Source organism: Erithacus rubecula (genome assembly GCF_903797595.1).
Source record: "Erithacus rubecula genome assembly, chromosome: 1".
NCBI classification, from domain to species: domain Eukaryota; kingdom Metazoa; phylum Chordata; class Aves; order Passeriformes; family Muscicapidae; genus Erithacus; species Erithacus rubecula.
This window is the reverse complement of record NC_136658.1, coordinates 91,665,527-91,684,039: the sequence shown is the minus strand read 5'-3', so window position 1 is coordinate 91,684,039 and position 18,513 is coordinate 91,665,527. Positions and strand designations below refer to the sequence as shown.

The 18,513-nt window shown below is 36.9% G+C and overlaps 1 protein-coding gene across 9 annotated transcripts in view; it reads right to left on the bottom strand.

The window, feature by feature from the left end:
- Nucleotides 1–4,501: 4,501 nt before the first annotated feature.
- STS (steroid sulfatase) overlaps nucleotides 4,502–18,513 on the bottom strand; it is a 112,292-nt gene continuing 98,280 nt past the window's right edge. For all 9 annotated transcript variants that reach the window (XM_079311637.1, XM_079311634.1, XM_079311636.1 and 6 more), the window contains one exon: nucleotides 4,502–5,573. In XM_079311637.1, coding sequence (XP_079167763.1) covers nucleotides 5,206–5,573 — 368 coding nt within the window. In that variant the 3' untranslated portion in view covers nucleotides 4,502–5,205. The remainder of the gene's footprint in view (nucleotides 5,574–18,513) is intronic.

Here is an 18,513-nt window from a genome sequence, read left to right as displayed (position 1 = left end):
TAAGTGTAACATTAATCTACATAAGGAACCTACTATGATTTATGTTAAAGAAATGTTTTTGGGCATGCAGGAGATGCTGTATAAGCGTTGCAAAGCCTGTAATTCATATCCCCCATGTTCAGAAATGTTTCATAACCTTGATAGTGCAATTGAGATGCACAGATAATCAAGCTATTCTTTATTTCACTAACCAGTATAGCACAAACTCCAGGGGGAGTCTGGAATTCAGCATCTTCCATATATATAAGAAACTGTCAGTTGCTGTGCCTTGTGTTGGCACAACCTCATTGGTCTCAGTACCAAACCCACAGTTTAAAGTTATTGTGGAGAGGTCTTAAGAAAAAATTGCAATATCATTTGTTTATTGTACATGTGAGGTTTTAGGCAGATTCTTACTAGTTTTGATATGATTAAAAACTACAAAGAAGAGCATGGAAAAGCCATATGATCTGCCAGGGTGTTTCCAGGCCTCTGAATTATTTGCAGTTTTAGCAGCCTGTAAACTGGGAGTCCCTTCAGCCTGGCTCAGGTCATCTGGTCCTCCAGTGAAAGAAGTGTGAGACTGTTGCTGCCTTAGAGTGCCAGACTAAGATCTGTCATCTCATGTAGGATGATTCAGGAGCAGTCTGCTTGGTGTAATTACTCAGAGGTAAGGTGTCCTGCATCCTGTGGGTTCCAAACTAATTTCCACCTGATATTCTGGCACAGAAGAGTCCTGTTGCAGAACACACACAGTCGAGCTGGCCATAGAGCAGATCTCATTCCTCCTGGTCCCTGCAGTCACTGACAGACCCATAGAAACCAACAATTTCACAGAATCACAGAATATTCTTAATTGGAGGGGACACAGAAGGATTATCAAGTCCAACTCTTAAGCGAATGGTCCCTATGAGGATTGAACCCCTAAACCTGGCATTATTAGTACTGCTCTCTAACCAACTTAACCAACTGGGCTAATCTCAGGATCCATTTCCACATCTCTGTCTTCAGGCTGGGGATAACCCCCAGACACTGTTTGCTTCCTGGTGGCTGCCAGTGCAGAGCTTTGCCTAAGCCTTTCCTGCTGCCCATGTGTCTGGCCACACAGCTTTAGTGTATATGGGCAGGATAGCTGCCTCCTGATCCTTTCTGCATACTCTGAATGCTGCACAGGCAATGCCAGAGGAAAGGGAAATGACAGAGAAGATGAAAAGAACTATCTTAAGCACAGAACTATTGTGTACTAATGTAAGTAAAAACTCCTGCAGTAATGTATGTAAAAAACATAAATTAAACAATTTTTAATAAACATAATTTATTAGAACATATGGTTTTTCGTAGCTATGCTTGCATTTTTTTATTTCTTTTTCCATTTTTTCCTATATCAAATGATATCTTAAGTGAAACATTTTACATTGTCCACATATCTGAACACCTAGATCTCACATTACTACAATATGAAATAAATAATTGCTGGCAAGTGATGATTCTCACTGAGCTGTGATATATATATGGACCAGATTCTCTTAGTTCTCTGCAAGCTTTCAGTTGGATTTAAGTGAGCTGACACCTCTCTCCAAAGCTCCAATTTCCTTTTTCTTTTTTCCTTTGATTTTTCTGACCATAATTGGAGGCAAGTCAGGACATTTCTATTTATTATTAAGAGCGGAGAACCTGTGACATCCAGTCCCTGAGGGAAAAACATTATTTATTATTCCACATAGTTTCCTGGCTGCTAAAAAAGAGAATAAATATAATTATAAGAATGTGAGTTATAGCTTTCTCTGAATCCCAAGTGTGTATCTTTCTTAGCCATCTATTCTCTCTCCTCCAGATCACAATCCACATGCACTAAACTACACACAGAACCCACCTGGAAAACCTCAAGTTAAGGGTATCACATATACCTTGTATAGGGAGGGGGATTTTCTACATCCTGGTTTTCCAGCTTTTAAATTGGAACTTCCATAGAGAAGATACTGGAGAGTTCAGCTTTACCAGCTTACCACTTTCAGCATTTTCTGTTCTTTCAGTATTCCCAGCAGTTAGAGAAATACTGTTTTCCTTTCCTGAGTGTAGCAGAGGAACTGAGAAATCAGTTAAATGACTTGCTCTGGGCTGTACAGGGACTCTGTCACAAATTAGGATATGATATTGTTAAATAATACTGTGGGGGAATACACTACCCTCTGAAGCTGAACTCTCAGTTTAAACTGACATATCCTACAAACAGGCACCGTGTTACAAGAGCAATGCTCATTAAATGATAGATTGAAAGTCAGTTTCCAAGCATCAGAGCAGCACATTCTCCTTGAGCCTTCCTTGTTAGTAAGCTGTGAATCACGTATATCCCATCAATAACCTGTTGTTAAAAACAAAACTTTTCCTTGTTATATCAGGCAGTAACATTACACAAATGTTATATTGTCCTTCACATTTTATTTTGCAAATAAACAAGACTACTTTAATTACCCTGATCTGACATGCCATCTCCAGAACAGAAGGTATGGTACTGAAAGGTATAATACATTTGCAATACAGGGAAGGTTTATTTTAGCTATTAAATTACATGGTATTAACATAGAATATGAAAAATAATGCCCTCTTCTTCACAGAATTTTCATTGAAGGAGCAATTGTAAGAATGGATTTAATTACTTATATTTTATAATGCAAAGTTAATTTTTGTTGGACCCTAAATAAGCAGGACATTAGCAGAATCAAGGAGCCCTAAAAGTTAAATTTTATGACAAAGATTAGCTTTCATTTTCTGATTGATTAGGGCAAAATAGCCACTACAATCAATATTAAAAGGAAACAGAAGGACTGTGTGGGAAGAAATAGATGGGAAAGTATTTCAGGGGTGTGGATGTTTTAGGAAAGGAGATTAGAAAGATGGCATCAAGAGCTAAGGGGGGTATGAAAGAAATGTCATATTATTTTTCAAGAAGAAATCAGAGCAGTAGAAAAGTCATTATTTTTGATACTTTGATCAAGCAGCACAAAACAACTGCTGTGCCTAGCAGAACAAAGAATTTTTGCACCTGCAAAAAGAAAGAAAAATAAATAATAGCAACACAGCATCTTCCTGATAAAATATGTTGATGTGGATGTCCTTGGAAACATAAATTGAGATCTCTGTAAAGGTCATAGACCAGAAACTGTGGAAACAAAGTAGATCTAATTACACCAAACCCCTTGTCTGAGTCAGCACTGAACATACCACTTTTTTTTTTTTCCATTTTCTTCAGGAGTACTTGCTTGAACAATTTTTGTGTAAGCTGTGGCAGAGCTGTGGAAGTTGGAAAGAGCATCACTGCACACCATGGTGCTCTGGCACTCTGGCCACAGCCTGGGCTGCCCTCTGGCACCAGTGCTTGCCCAAGGGTTCTAGGGCACACGGTGAGGACCAAAAATCTGGGAGGTACAGATCCTGCCATGACATTGAAAGCAGCCACTCTCATGGAAGAATATTTGTATTCAAATGAGAAGCACTTTTCTTCCTAAGGTTATGCAGTACATTCAGTGATAAATATTGGTCACAGGGCTCTGCCTCCTACAGAGAGTTTGCTGAGGACATAATTAAGATCGTGAACACAAGGTGAAACATCGAAAACAGGACTTCAAGGAAAAAGTACATTTCCCAGGACAGGCTTCTGGGTATTGTGGAGAATGACATTTTGAATGAAACTGCAACGGAAAAATCAAATAAAGCCGAGGTTTTACAGAGAGAGAAATACACCATTTATCACAATATATTTTTAAAGGAAAGGCTTCAATAGCTCACAAGAACTGGGTCACAACCTTAATGCTGGCTGACTGAAGCTACTGCATTACTATCATCACAGATCACTTTTGCCCCAAACAGGTTTTAATACATTGTAATGTGGGAATTAACTGCTGCTTTCCGATAAGGAGCAAGTCACCTTCTATTATCAGGCCTCAAATCATTTTAGTATTTTGCTGATATCTTCTTTTCGTCTGCAATATGCCAAAGAAAACAGTTTGCCTGTAGAGTGGAAAGAAAATGTGCCTGAATAAGACAGAGATAAAAATGGATACAAAAATTAGCCCTCGAGGAGAGTAGATTTCCCAAGACCTTGCTAAGAACTCTGAGTCAGTTATATTTGGCTTTAAGTACTCAAGTCCAAGCTTATTTTCAGAAAATGATAAATACTATTCAGAGAGCTTAAAAGATGGCAAAGATATTTAAAGGCAGACCAAATTTTAGTTATTTGTGATTGCTTCCATTCAATGGAAGAATAGGTATGATAAATAAAAGAAAGATAAATTTGCAGTATCATGTGAATTTGGAACTCAAATATCAAGTATGGACTAAATCTTTTATGTTATCAGTTGGAATATGATCATAAGGGTGTGCCTGTATCAGGGATTGAAGAATTTATGGGTTATGAATTCAACTTGCACACAGATATATATATACACACAGACACACAGACACACACACACACACACACACACATATATATACACGAAGACTTATGGTACACACTCAAGGTGCACTTGAAGTGGTGCACCTTTTGAAACAAAGGTTGCTGCCAGGCAACAGGACAGCAGGGATGCTGGAGAGCATCATTTGAATATGGACACAAAGTCTTCCCCTACCATAGCTCTGTGCATTTTTATGGCACATTCAAAGTTAGACTTGGCAATCTGTCATTTCTTATATATTTGTCATGGTTGTTGACAGAGATGTGTTGCAAGTCAGCTCTTAACCTATCTATCAGTTACCAAATGACTGTCACAGGAGGACCTCTCCACTCTTATCTCTCTGTTTTCAATTACTCAGTGCTATGTCCTACTAATGGATAACACTTAGTAAAAAGGACAGGAAAGTGTGCATTAAGTAGTTGTGATTGACAGAACCGAAAGGTAAATTCTTTGCTGTGTAAGAAAAAAGCTCAAGCTGAAGGTCTAGAAAATTACCTCCCATAGAAAATGCCTACAAGTCTACCCAGGTGTAGATGAGGACGGCAGCATGTCCTTCATGCTGTGTGATAAAAGTCAGAGGTGTGTCTTGCCTTCCCTCTCTTGGCACATTTACTTGACTGAAATTCTCTTCTACTGCAATATGTTTTTGGAGACTGGTCCTCCTCCAACACAACAAAACCTTCTGAAAACTTGTACCACAAGTTCAAGTCTGACACCCACACTCTGCTGGTCCAGTCTCTGGAAGGGAATTGCAGCTTGTTTATCACATGTGCACCTACAGTGAACTCCCTCCTGACTCAGAGTCACAATAGCAAGACTGAAAGAGAGACGAGCAGCAGAGCTGGAGCCACGGCTTCCAGAGAAGGTTGTCCCATGACAGCTGGTTAGGAACAGCATGCAGGGATCTGGTGTGGTTGTCTACTGCTTGGTGTACGACCCCGAGGATTTCGTGGAAACGGCTCTCGGTTTCTGGAGTCAGTGGGACCTTCTCTTCAGGGTCTCTGGACAGATCAAAGAGCAGTGGGGGATCATGGCGTGTAATGAATCCTCCGTGGCAGAAGCAAACGTGAGAATCAAAGCAGCCATTGGAGTCCTCAGGACTGAAGTTTGGAGTGAAGAAGAAGACTTTCCAGACAGATTCACCTGCAATTTACAGCCACAAAACAGCTGGTGATAAAGTGATAAAATGACAAAATGGAAATCCCCTGGTCTTAGGAAATCCCACCAACATGGGAAATCATTCATTTGGTAGAATGACAGTACAGATACTCTGCCACAGAAACTGCAGCATACTGAAAGACTAAAACAAGATGGCCCAAAGCAAAAATAACAAAACATGGTGATTTTCATGCTACACATATTTACGAAACAACGATGATAATTTAATTCCCTTGGAAGAATTCTGATTAACTAAATTATAGAATAGTTTAAATAATGTTGTGTTTTACATAAGCAGTGCTAATAAGATTTGCAGAAATATATACTAAGTCTTCTTCAAGGCTTATTAAAATGTATTTTTGCTCCTTGATCATATTTACCCACTGCTGGGCACTGTCTGCTTCTCATTTTGCTTATCAAAATAATTACATTGTTACCTTTTCCCTCTCTTCCTCTCTTTGTTGTATTAACCCATTGTCCTCTGCCCCATAATTTAATTGCAAACACCTGGATACTCATCATGAAAATACAAAATAGATGCTAACTTCCCATCTCATGCTTTTATAAGATTTTTTCCAATGTAAATTATAAATAACTGTCACAATAGCACAATTCTTAGGTGACATTCTGCTTTGCAAAATGACAACCAAAGTTCTTAATTTATAGACTGTTCATTCTTAGTTTAATTTTCTGTGTTTAATTTTCAGAAAACTGAACTGTCTATTCTCATATAACTTCAGTTGGTATTTTCATTTTGTTTGAAAATATTAGCCATTTCTTGGAACAAGAGTAAGCAAATGTCGGTTGGTTCTTTCAAGGAACACTCTCAAACAGGTCAGTGGAGGATCAGAAAAAAACTTAACATAAAGCTGTGAACAAAAAAGTAGTTACTATTTTCCTCACATAGAGCAGATAGGAAAGGCAGAAACAGACAACAGAACTTTCAGGGAAGTACACCATCCTCCTACAGCCAATGAAGTATATAATTCTTCAGAAACCGAACAAATAATAATTAATTAGAATAAGAAAAATCTGTATTTTATTTTTAATAAAAGCAGGTTATTAAACAACTGAGATCTGTAAGTCAGATTACCTGCCCATCTGAGACTATAAAAACATTGGAAAACTGTAATCATCAATAATTTGCATTTCTCAGTACTCTACTGCAAATTTTTTTATCATCTCAGGTTTTTAAATACTGAATGAAAAATGTATTTTGGTATTTTGCTTAATTTTTTTAAGGTCACAGAAAGCCTGTTAGCCTAGTAACAGACTTTCAGAGATTTATGTGTGCTACAGTAGTTAATATTTATTAATCAGTTCATCAGTACAACAGAATGGAAGGCACCAGGAAATGTGGGATGGGTAGAGCAGAAATAAACTGGAATTTGCTATGCTGTAACTACATCACACAGCTTTTAAATAATAAAACAGGTTTAAAAAGAAAAAGTCACAAGCAGCAGTTCTACACTATAGCATGGATTTAAAGGACAGTAAGTGACCTTAAGATTCTTTGCAGCTTCTTCTATTCTTCTATTCCACAGTACTTTTCACATTAGAAGTGATTTTACCTTTAGGAACCAATTCAATGACAGAGCCTGGGGACTACCAGTTCACTTTGTCTCCACTTAAATCGGGTCAGATAGGTGATGGCTGTTACACACATTAGACTGGGAGAACCCTCTAAATGCTTCTTGGAAGGTGCAAAGGGGAAAGACTTTTAAAGGCTGGGTGACTTGCTGGCACAGACAATAGGACATGGCAGGTTTTAAAAGGCTCTGGCTGTGACAGCTGCAATGGCACAGTCTTTCTGGGAAAAAAAATGAAAGGAAATTTAAAGGAAGGCAAAGCAAGATAAAGCCAGGTAATATAAGATGGCATCCCTTCATCTACCTCCAGTAACATTTTGAAAGGTTAGTCTGGGACTTGAATCTCTTGTTTTCTTAGAATTAAAATAAACAAAATCAAATACTGCCACTTAAATCTCTTATGCACAGAGAATTTCCAAGAAATATACCTTTCATTTACTGAGATTTAGGAATTTACATTCTGAGAAGGCATGTAATTCTGTACTAAGCCTTAGTTCAGGCTCTCCAGACATGTTTAATTGGCAAGATGGATGGTAAAAAACATAAAAAGCCAGAAGGTTTGATTGATCAGTGCACTGTGTGCCATTTTAGACCAAGCAACACTTGCCATACCTGAGAATTTGATTCACAGCACTATAACAACTTGACAGAAGATCAGCAGAAAAAACTTACATGGCAACTAAAATGCCAGTTAAAAGGAATTCCAATAAGGCCATGCACATGAAAACGTTGTGGTCAAGCTGTCTTACCAATTTTGGTCTGTCATGGTATATTTGTGCTGAATGACATTGAAAAGAAAATTTTCAGCCACTTTTTTTGGCGATGGGCATTGTAGAACAAGGTTTGCTCAAGGGCTTACATATAGTACTACACAGTTGGGAGTTCCATATTAATGGCAGTTGGTACAAGCAGCCCTTAAGAAATAGGGAAAAGAAAGAAATAAGGAAGTTGCATCATGATTTTTTTCCCCTGCATAAAATAGACTTGTTTAGGTTTTGTAATTTGCACAGCATACAGCACATTGCAAAATCATGTGTGGGTTTGGGGACAAGGCATGCATGACATCATCTCATGTCTGTGTGACATTGCTAGTGTTTTGAAGAGCTGATGGTACTTTATCAGATAAGCTACAGAATGTCAGGATAACACAGTGCAAAGCACTGAGCTCTGGGAGTGCAAAGCTGTTCCTGTGCAATGTTTATCTGTTCACTGCAGCAGTGTTTATGGAACTGCATGTTGTGCTGGAGAAGCAGCAGCAGACTTTAAACACCCATTTCCTAAGCATTGCAGAAACTGAAACCTGTCTGTCCGTGGCTGTGGCTGTGGAGCAGCCAGTGCAATATACCAGGAGACATTAAGAACTGTCAGACTTCCAATCACCAAAGCTGATGAACTGTGCAAGGCACGATATTAAAAAGAGAGAGCTCTCTCCCAGTCTCTCAGCTGATATGAAATCTCATTTTGTCAGAAGGTTAACTACAAGGATCAAATTAATCTCTCAGTAATTAAGGTACCTGTGTTCTCCAAAGCATCTGGATAGCAAACCCTTGTTATTTAGAAAGATAACTGTATATTTCTTCCACAGTGAAGTTAGCAGTAAAATTGTCAGTGCTTCCCCAAAGCCAAGTGTATCAAACCTGTTCTGAAACAGCAGACCTGCAGCACCCTTAAAGTCCTGTCCCAGTCCTTCACAAATAATTTCAGTCCCATTTTCCTGAAATTCTCCAGTTCTCTGAGTTGTCCAATGAGTTCACTCTCAGAATACCTCTTTCCTTTACATGTTAAGAAAAACAAAACTAAAGAAGTTGTATTTCTAAATAGTTTCAGATTAAGATAGGCTGCCATTAGTCCAAGCAAATCTGCTATGAACATAGTTGTTTATTGTTCAATCTACCTAGAAGATTTCTTTTATTAGTCTTTATCCAGTTATTTATCCTCTCGTACAGACAATAGTACTGGTCCAACAGACATGTAGAGGCCATGAGATTAAATAAAAGTCTCTCAGTAAGATATATTAATATATTCAAGATAGAGTGATGCACTGGATAGGAATGCCATTTCTGTTATAAAACACCTTTCTTAAACATTGATGGCTAGCTGGTGTTTTCTGATAAGCAGTTCTTGATGTGAATAGTTGTGTTATTGCCTGGACTTCATTTTCACTGAATTTAATCTACAACAGCAGCTTTACAGGTTTGCACCTACTGTCATTTCCTGTATTCATATTATTGTGTTGCTTCTTTCTGTAGAAAAACAAGTTAAACAGGGCTGCTCTCCACTGTACATTGGGGAGTAGCCCCTTCTTGAACTCAGATGCCTCTGAGGGGAACCATTTGAGTGTAGCACACCAACATAAACTGGGACAGACTTTTCTGTGTCTCAAGTGTGCTCTGTGGCCATTGTCAACTCCCACACTCTAACTCATGCTTTTCAATGTTTCTACACAGTAACAGATGAAAACTACAACTCACTTGAAAATTACTTTCTTCAGATAACTCTTGTTATCAGATTGAATCCTTTCTTCCTGCTTCCTCTAAGTTAATTCAGAATTTTTAGGTTCTCTGCTAATCTTATGCATAGCAGATATCACATATATTCAGCTCTTTGGTAATTTAGCAATGTAGGAAAGGCTTCACTTGTGAAATTCTTGTTGAACTATAAATAGCTCTACATAGGAAAGACAATATTATTTGGTTAGTATAATGAAATTATACATATTATTTTCATAACTATGTGCATTCCTCAAACTGGCAATAAAATATGCCATTTGAATTTTAAAAATTGTAACTTTGTTGTTTTTACAATGATTTTTTTTTTAATATTTGTTTTAAGTGCCTGGGTATCTTATGATATTATATTGTTACATCAGTCAAAAGACAGCACATCATGTCCCAGTGTAGGTGAAGAATAACTGAGTGATATTCAAAGATACAATGTTGGTTTACAACAATCAGTTTCTAGAAGAGGCTTGCATAAAGAATTGTTCAGAATTTACAGTATTTGAGTGAAAACCATGATAAAAACAGCAGTAGCAATGATTTCAAAATACTCAGAATAAAATCCACAGTGTTAAGCATCCACTAAACCAGAAAGGATTGCATATTTCTGAATGTCTAATAATCATACTGAACAACTGCTGCAGGAAAAATACAAGACACACTGAAACCATTCCCACACTGCTGAAGACAGAAATCTCATGACTGAGCTCATTATCCAGAGTAAGTGCTGTGGTATGAGGAACTTCCACTGAATTCTGTTCAAAAGTCAAGATTATCTGTTGAATTGTAGTAGATAAAAAAGAATTATTTTCCTGAATTCTTCATCACCGCCTTCAAAAGGAATTGATTGATCATTTGCAGTGTTTTCTTGTTGAAGAAAGTCCTAAAAGGGAAGAATCTGTGGGTATAGAAATTATGCTGCTAAAGTAAGAAGTGTTATAATGCAATGTTATGCCTCGTATTTGGATGTCTTAGGTGATAGCAACATGGAAAAGTACATATTGCTCTAGAAGAAAAAATTACATCTGTAGAAATTTCATGGAAATAATCCAGACACCTGCTAAAGATTTGCTTGAAGAATATTTACTTGCTAAATGGTCCATGTGATTTTCAGTTCATCTAAGCAGCAGCTGATGGCATGCTGAAGACAGAAGATAATGTTGGCACACACAAAAAAGAAACCTAAACCAAACCAAGCCAGAAAAAAACCAAAAAACCTCAACAAATCAGAAACAACAATTTTCAATCTATATTAAAAGTCCTTGGAAACAGAAAAGCCTCGTTTTATTACTTATGAAAAAAAAACCAGTCTTGATTTTCATGTAGTGGTTTTCCATGGCAGTCAGCAAGAGATTAAGAACACCCTTTCAGTTAATCAATTAATCAGTTAAAAACACCCTTGGGAACAAAGCAGAAACACTTTGCCAAAAACAGCAAAACCCAAAGAGAAACCTATTCAGATCTGTGGTTTGTATTTTGATTTTTTTTCCTGTCCTTCAGGAATACATTTTACTATCAGAAAATAAATTGATACAGACATTATCCTCTTTCATAAAGTGGATGCAATTTTTCTGAGTGAAAAGATCTGTAAGATTCAAAGAGCAATTTTTCTGATACTTATCAAACACATGGGACAAAGATGAAATGGAAGCCCTAAGAAATTTCTTTGAATATTTTTGGGCAAGTTGGTGTCAGCTAAAACCAAATCCATCTACAGGAATTTTTTTATAAATTATTTTCTTCAGAAAGTTTTCAAAATTTGGATATCAAAAAAATAAGCTAGTGAAGTACTCAATACTAGTGAAGTACTCAAAATCATTAATATGAAAATTACTACCATGCTTTACATTTAAGTAAGACCTTACCAGATATATATCAAAACCAATGAAATAACTGTTCAAAGTTACTTTAAAAATGAAATATAGAAATTTTGTAACTGCAATTGCCTGAAACTTTGTGCTGTGCCAAAGAATACAGAAAAATCATTTTCTTTACTTTAAGAAGTCAAAGAAAAAAGTGAATTACTCTTCCTTATAAGTGTCTTAGCTAGTTGAATTATTTTATTTTTTCTTTATTTTTATAAAGTTACTAGGTCACTTAGGCAAACCTTTTGGAAAAAAGAAAAAAGAAAACTTATTCAGTTAAGCATAAATGACAACAGAGCAAAGGAGTTTCTTTTATGAGAGTAAAAAAAAAAATTGAGTTGAAGAAAATGAACATTTGAAAGTAATTTGGTGTAAAAAATATCAGTATTAAGCAGTCCTAAATATAAAAAATAATTAAATCAGAATGGCTGAAATTTTTTTTATTGCAAAGATGCATGTGCAGTTTAACACCTGAAATATGAGCAGTTTTTATCCCAGTATTAGCAAATGCATGTATTTTCCAGAATATGAAATAAGAAAAAGATTACAAATTATGTTAAACCATAACTTTGCAATTTTCCTGATAGTGAGCAAACAATGCAAAAATCCTTTAAAATCCTGAATTAAAAACCTTAGCATGAAAAAGACAAAGCACAGGATGTTCTGTTACAGATCATCAGCAGAGGCTCTGGTACAAACTGCAAATTTGTTCCTAAGAACATTTCTAGAAGTGTATTTTCTCTTTCATGTGGACTTGTTCAAGGTAATGATATTTCAGAGAAATCCAGCAGTCCTCCAGTTTCGACCTTTATGCAAAAGCCAAACTGGATTTCACAGTTCTTCAGACAGCAACAATGTCTGAATTTGAAGAGGAGTTTTAGTAGAGTAATGGGAATATTTTTTTGTTTTGTTTGGAGACCAAGTGGATGTAGAAACCTCCAGTTATTCTCCAGATGACAGTAAGTGATGTAAAAAGGAAAAAACCTGACTCTCTCATAATTTTCAGCTTAAAAATGGATGTGTATGGTGCAGTGAAAAACAGGGTTTACCCTTCAGAAGTGCAATAACCTTCTAGAATCTCCTTCCTCAGAGAAACAAGAACACAGAAAGATGTCCTGTGGATGCAGATGAGATGAATATGTTCTAACTGTTCCTTATACAGGACTTAGATGAAAACAACAGCAGCATTTTCATAAAAGGTTACTTAAGTCTGTCATTCAATGAAGACAAAATAATTCTGAAATTTTCAGGGTTTGTTTTTTGGATCTTTTGGGGGCTTTACTGGGGCTTTTTGGTGTTTGCTTTTTAGGAGGGTTGTTGGTTTGGGGTTTTTTGCTTTATTTTTATGTTTTTGTAGTTGCTTGGGTTTTTTTTTAGTAAGGTCTCATTCATTGAGTTGGTGTACAGGAAGTCTGGCTTGTGCCTTCCATGCTGCAGCCATATTCCTGCCCCTTAGCTTGCAATCTAAACCAGGATAAAGGGAAGTGAAAATAAGACAAGAAGAAGAAAGGAAAAACAAACAAAGAAACAACTCAATTTCAGTGTAAATAACTATGATAATAAGTCTGTTTTATGCACTTGCTATGATTAGGAGTAGACTTAATATTTTTATAAAGGGCAGTATTTAATTTGTTTTCATTCCCTTTATTAATCTCTCTCTCTCTTTCTCCTTGAATAAGTAGGGGAATGCTGGTAGGGAATGGAGCATTGCAAATCCCAGGGTATAAATAGCTCTGCCTGAGCCTAACAATAACTCTGCTGCCACTGACACAGAGCAGAGCAAAGGCAAGAAAATACTGTAACAGTATTTGTCATGCTTGTCAGGGGGAACACTTTTCTACCTAAAATATTGTGAGCAGAAATGTGTATCAGATGATTAGGTCAATTTTCTTGAGCTTGATACAAACCGTTTCATGGTGTCTGCTCATGCTAGAAATGCTCTCTCTTTTGACAGTCATGTTATTTCACACTTATCAAATAATATGTCCATAACTGTGTCACCCAAATTCAACTGCAGCTGCTCTGATATGAGGCTCAAGATAGCAAATTAAAATTCTTAATGAGATCGTTTAGGTAAATTACACTTGGTGCTTGTTTCTCCAGTGCTGTGGTTAAAACACTGAACACTGAAAGAAGGGATTTGGGAGATGATTTGAGATTTTTGGAAGCTTTCCTTGAATGCAGTGCCTCCAAGACATGGAGGAGATCAGGTAGAGAGAGGGAAAAAAAACAAAGGGGGCAAACACGGAGTGAAGAAGATGCTCATAAAGCAAGTTAGGAAGCAGGGAAACAAAATATTTTTAATAATCAAGTAGATGAAAAGGTTGCAGTGTACTACAGCAAGAAACAGCAAGAAGTGATTCATGATGTTTCATGCAGGGCAAAAAGATATTTATTCCTTATATAATTGAAAAGAAAATAAGGAGGAAAGAAAGAAACCATAAAGATCTTTAAAAAAATCATCAACAACAAAAAACTCACCTCCAAACCCATTTCTAAAACAGGAGGCTTCTCTAGAGAGAACAGTGGAAGTAAAGGAGCTTGTGAGACTGTAAAACAAAAGGCAAAAGACAGAAAAACCCTCCTGAGAGTCAGAGTTTAGAAGGGAAAGACTCACAAGGGTTTGAACAATTAAAAGGATCAAAAGGGGATTCACAATGAGTGAGATTAGAAGCTCAGAAATGAGAGAAGGGGAATAAACAGACAGGAAAAGGACAAAAACACTGTTAAAGAACACAGTTCATAGGGGAGAAAGAGGCTGCTCTCTGTCCAACAAAAATGTGCTGTAAGTAATGTGAAGACTCAGGAGTTATTACTGAAGGAAAAGTGAATTTTTTCCCATGACCTACTTATTATGAATCAGATACTTGATGCTATTTAAGTCCTTCAATGGAGAACAAACACTAATCCACACCACACTGACACTTCAATGCTTTTAATGAATGGCAGCACTCAAATCCAGAAAAGTTGTCTGCAGCATTTGTCTTCTACTCTTGAGGAAACCTCAAGAAACAACTTTGCTGTAAACTATAACATGCAAATATCTAATATCAGTAAAAGATATGTCTATGTATCTATGGAAACTTGTTACTTTTTGCTACAAGTTTTTGTGCAATTTCTTTGACAGATTACTTTGCCACTGTGTGTTGCTATTAAGACAAAGTCTGGGGGACAAGGAATGAGGTTTAAATGAGACTAACTAAAGTTTTTTTAAAGTGATTTTCTGGAGGGACACCTATGCTTCCACAATAAGAGCTGACCCATCATCAACACCACCTACAAGAAAAAGATTCTCAGAGAGCTGATAGCTAACAGACAATGTAAATGAAAATTTTGGACTTGTGTTAAAAGGAAAATTGAACAAGCAAAGTGAGTGGTGCTTTCTTAATTAGATTTTAAAGATATTTATGACAGTGCCACTCAAGTCAGGATTTGCATTTTAATATCTGACCATACTTGTCATACAGCTCTTTCATGACACAAATGCATGAATAAAATGCTGCTTTGTGTTCCAACACCAATTCACTCTTTGCATTTTATTGCACATACTAATGACTACCTAATTTATCTGTATTTTTAGACATGTACTTTTTGAATCTCTGCTGATTTAAAAAAAAAAATTACACTAAATAAATTCCCCGAGTTTAAAATTCCCAGTCAACTTCAAAAGACCCTTATAGTGTTCTTCCTGTCACTTAGCACAATAGTAATATTTTTCAGACTGTGAAAAAGGTAGCAAAGCATCTCCATTTTAAATCCATGTTACTAATATAGGATTTATTGCTCATCACTTTGCTGCTACTTAGCATTCAATCTGACAATCTGGTCACCTCACCTAATTTTGGATCATCTGCAACCAACGTGCAGGTCTTTATGTAAACTAGTTACCAGCCTATACTTATCTGCTTCTTAACTTTGCTGGAGGTGTTTAGGGTGAGAAGAGTTATGCTTGTTTCTCTTTCGATGAGAGTGACTTGCTGTAGGCATCTACACTGTAGACATGAGCATGTTGTCATCACCATCCTCAGTTTGCTAAATATCCACGGTGTTATGAGTGCACCATAAAAGCCCCACTGACCCTGCCCAGCCCTCGGGTGGACCCTCATCTGTGCACCCTGCCCTGGACCAGGATTCCCATTTCAGCTCAGCCCAAGGCCATCAGTCCCTGCCTGAGAGGTGCAGCAGTGGCCAGTTCCCAGCCCTATCTCTGGATGTCTCTAGGGTACAGCCTTCCTTCCAGCTCTGCCTGTGCTCTCATCTCCTCCTGCTCCTGACTGCACTCCCTGGGTGTACCTGGAACCCGACTCACCCCTTTACCAGGACTGAGCTATTGTGGAGTTTGTTACAGCACCCAGCTCTGCTCACTCTGCTCAGGTGCTGGAAGACACTGCTGTCAGTAAAGTCACTGTCACTGCAGGGGTCATTCACAGCTCTGCTGGACTCACCTTCGGGGTGAAGTGTCATCCTGCTTAGAAAGCTGAACCTGTCTCTCTAGTATTCTCTAGTCTACCCTCAATTTTGTTTTTAAGATCAAATATCTATCTACAAGGTGATGCTGCTTATGGAAGTCCCACAGTGTTAATCCACAGAATGCTAAAAATTTCCTTCTCTCAAGTACATGTAAAACCCACATATTTCATTGACATAGCCAGAAAATAGAGAGGTTTGCTTTCCTTGTTCATATATGCTACTTCTGCATACCTTCTAAAAATGAGTCTAACTTATACTTAATGATCATTTGATGACCTTTGAAATAGTCACTAACTATAGTACATCTACATCAACTACTTACAAGATGCTGTATCCTCCTTATATAAATGTACAGCCTCTTCTGTTCCAGTTGTAGAAAATAAGAACAAAATCTCATTTCAGGTATTTCAAGTGAATTTTCTTTTTGTCATCTAATTCATCCCCCTGCCACTGCACAATTGTTCTCTGCAATGTATTTTCTAAGAGAACCTTGATGTATGGTGCCTTCTATTGTAACTTTTGTGCTACTATCATTCATTTCCTTTATTGCAGAAGACAAAGACATTTTATTGGCATGCTCCTTTCACTTGGTGTTTTATCTACTAACTTTTTCAAATACAAATCCTTCACAAACTTTTTCTGGAGTTTAAATAATGATTTTGCTATAGATGACTGTCTCACAGTTCATTTGGTTTCCCCCATCCCTCAATTACCTGTTGCATTGTCTATTCTAAATTCCATTTCTACACCTTTTGTAGAGTTGTGTTGCACTGAAATGAATGTTAAAATCCTGGTGAATTTACTGATGATTTAATCTTGTTTGCCTTCAGTTCAACAAAGTATTCCTACATTAGCTTAAAATAATAACCTCATGCCTAAATTTAGCAAAGTATAATGTATTCTATGACTGAAGCTGCTGTGTGCTTAACTAATTGTTTAAGCAAGGATCTGCATATGCTGCTCAGCTTCCATCAAATTTTCTACTTCAAAGTATTTGACAAAATATAATGAGTAAACTATTTTTTGGCCATCTGTGCTATTGCTTAATAAAAGAGTTAATAACTGTTTTATTTCCTTGCAACACTGATCTATATTAATAGATTTACTCTGAGGAATTTATATAATGTTGTCTCAAGGCCTATAGGAAGAAGAAAAAATCTGAATCAAGTTTTACACAGGTCCTGTTCACTGGACAACTTGTAGAAAAACTTCTACCTTGTAGAAAAATCAGTGTTCAGCATTCACATCTTACCTCCCTGAAGATTAAAATCATGCCTGCTTAACAACATCCTCTCCCTCCAAACATACATTCCTCAGTTACTCAGCATCTCAGTGGTAACATCTTGTTGCCTTTTCTCCTTATGGCATATACATGTATATGTATACATGGCATACTACTTAATATATCCAGGTAAATCCGGGTGGTTTGGAGCTATGAGATGCTTGGACCTGGGTGCAGCATTTGAACAAAGCCCTTCTTGGGCCTTCTGGAGAGATTCATCAACATAGGATAGTCCTACACAGTGCCCACAGTGCTCAGCTGAGACGTAATCAGCTATGGAGTGAGTTATCTCAAACCAGAATAATGCAGCAATGGACCTTGGGAACTCCAGCCACCATCCTTCATTCTCTGTGCTTCATTTTCTTACAGATTTTTGTGCAAAAAAGATAAAAGTGCTAGAACTTCAGGCAGTGTTTGATATCTCTCCTAAAAATGACTTAAAACTTCTTTCCAATAATTTTCATGGGTCATAAAGGGAGAGGAGTTTTGATGACACATGTGTGGCAAAAGGAATATTGGTGGGTTTTTTTTTCTCTGCAGTTTCTGAAGCACAATAGGTAGACCACTCCTGTGAACAAGGTGGTAGAAAACATGTTTGCTGAGATTGGCTTGATCTTTTACTTTTTACTAACTATATAATTCAATGTAATAATTACAACAAGCCTCAAAATATTGTTGAAAAGGGCAGTTATTAAATAAACTTAATCCAACAACTGTTATTACTTCTTGTGGCACAATGAGGTCCAAAATATGTTAAACAAGACAATTACAAAGACAAGTTAAACAAAGAAAGCTTTATCCTTGAGCATGAAATTCTACATCTTTTTATTGGTCTAAGGGTACATTGCCATACATTATGGTTTTCTTTAAGGGCTCTAACCTCTTATTTTAAGAAGTGATATAAATAAATGGAATATAAAACTGTTTGCAGTCTGAAGTCATTCAGTTACACATTGTACTTTCTTAGAACAACTGAAAGTGCTTTTGGCACTACATGACAGATATAAATTTTATATATGCCCTCCCTTCTCGCTGCAGTTAAGAGTGATGACATGATATTGTGAAATAGAAACATCTGCATACTGGTAGTTGTTTTTGGACTATTGAATCTTACATTAAACTTTTAATTGATTGTTCTGCAAACTCAGCCTCCATCTCTCGATTTTAGATGTTTTCTTTGTCAAAGTACTCCTTATAAAATCTGAAACAATAGTAATGGCA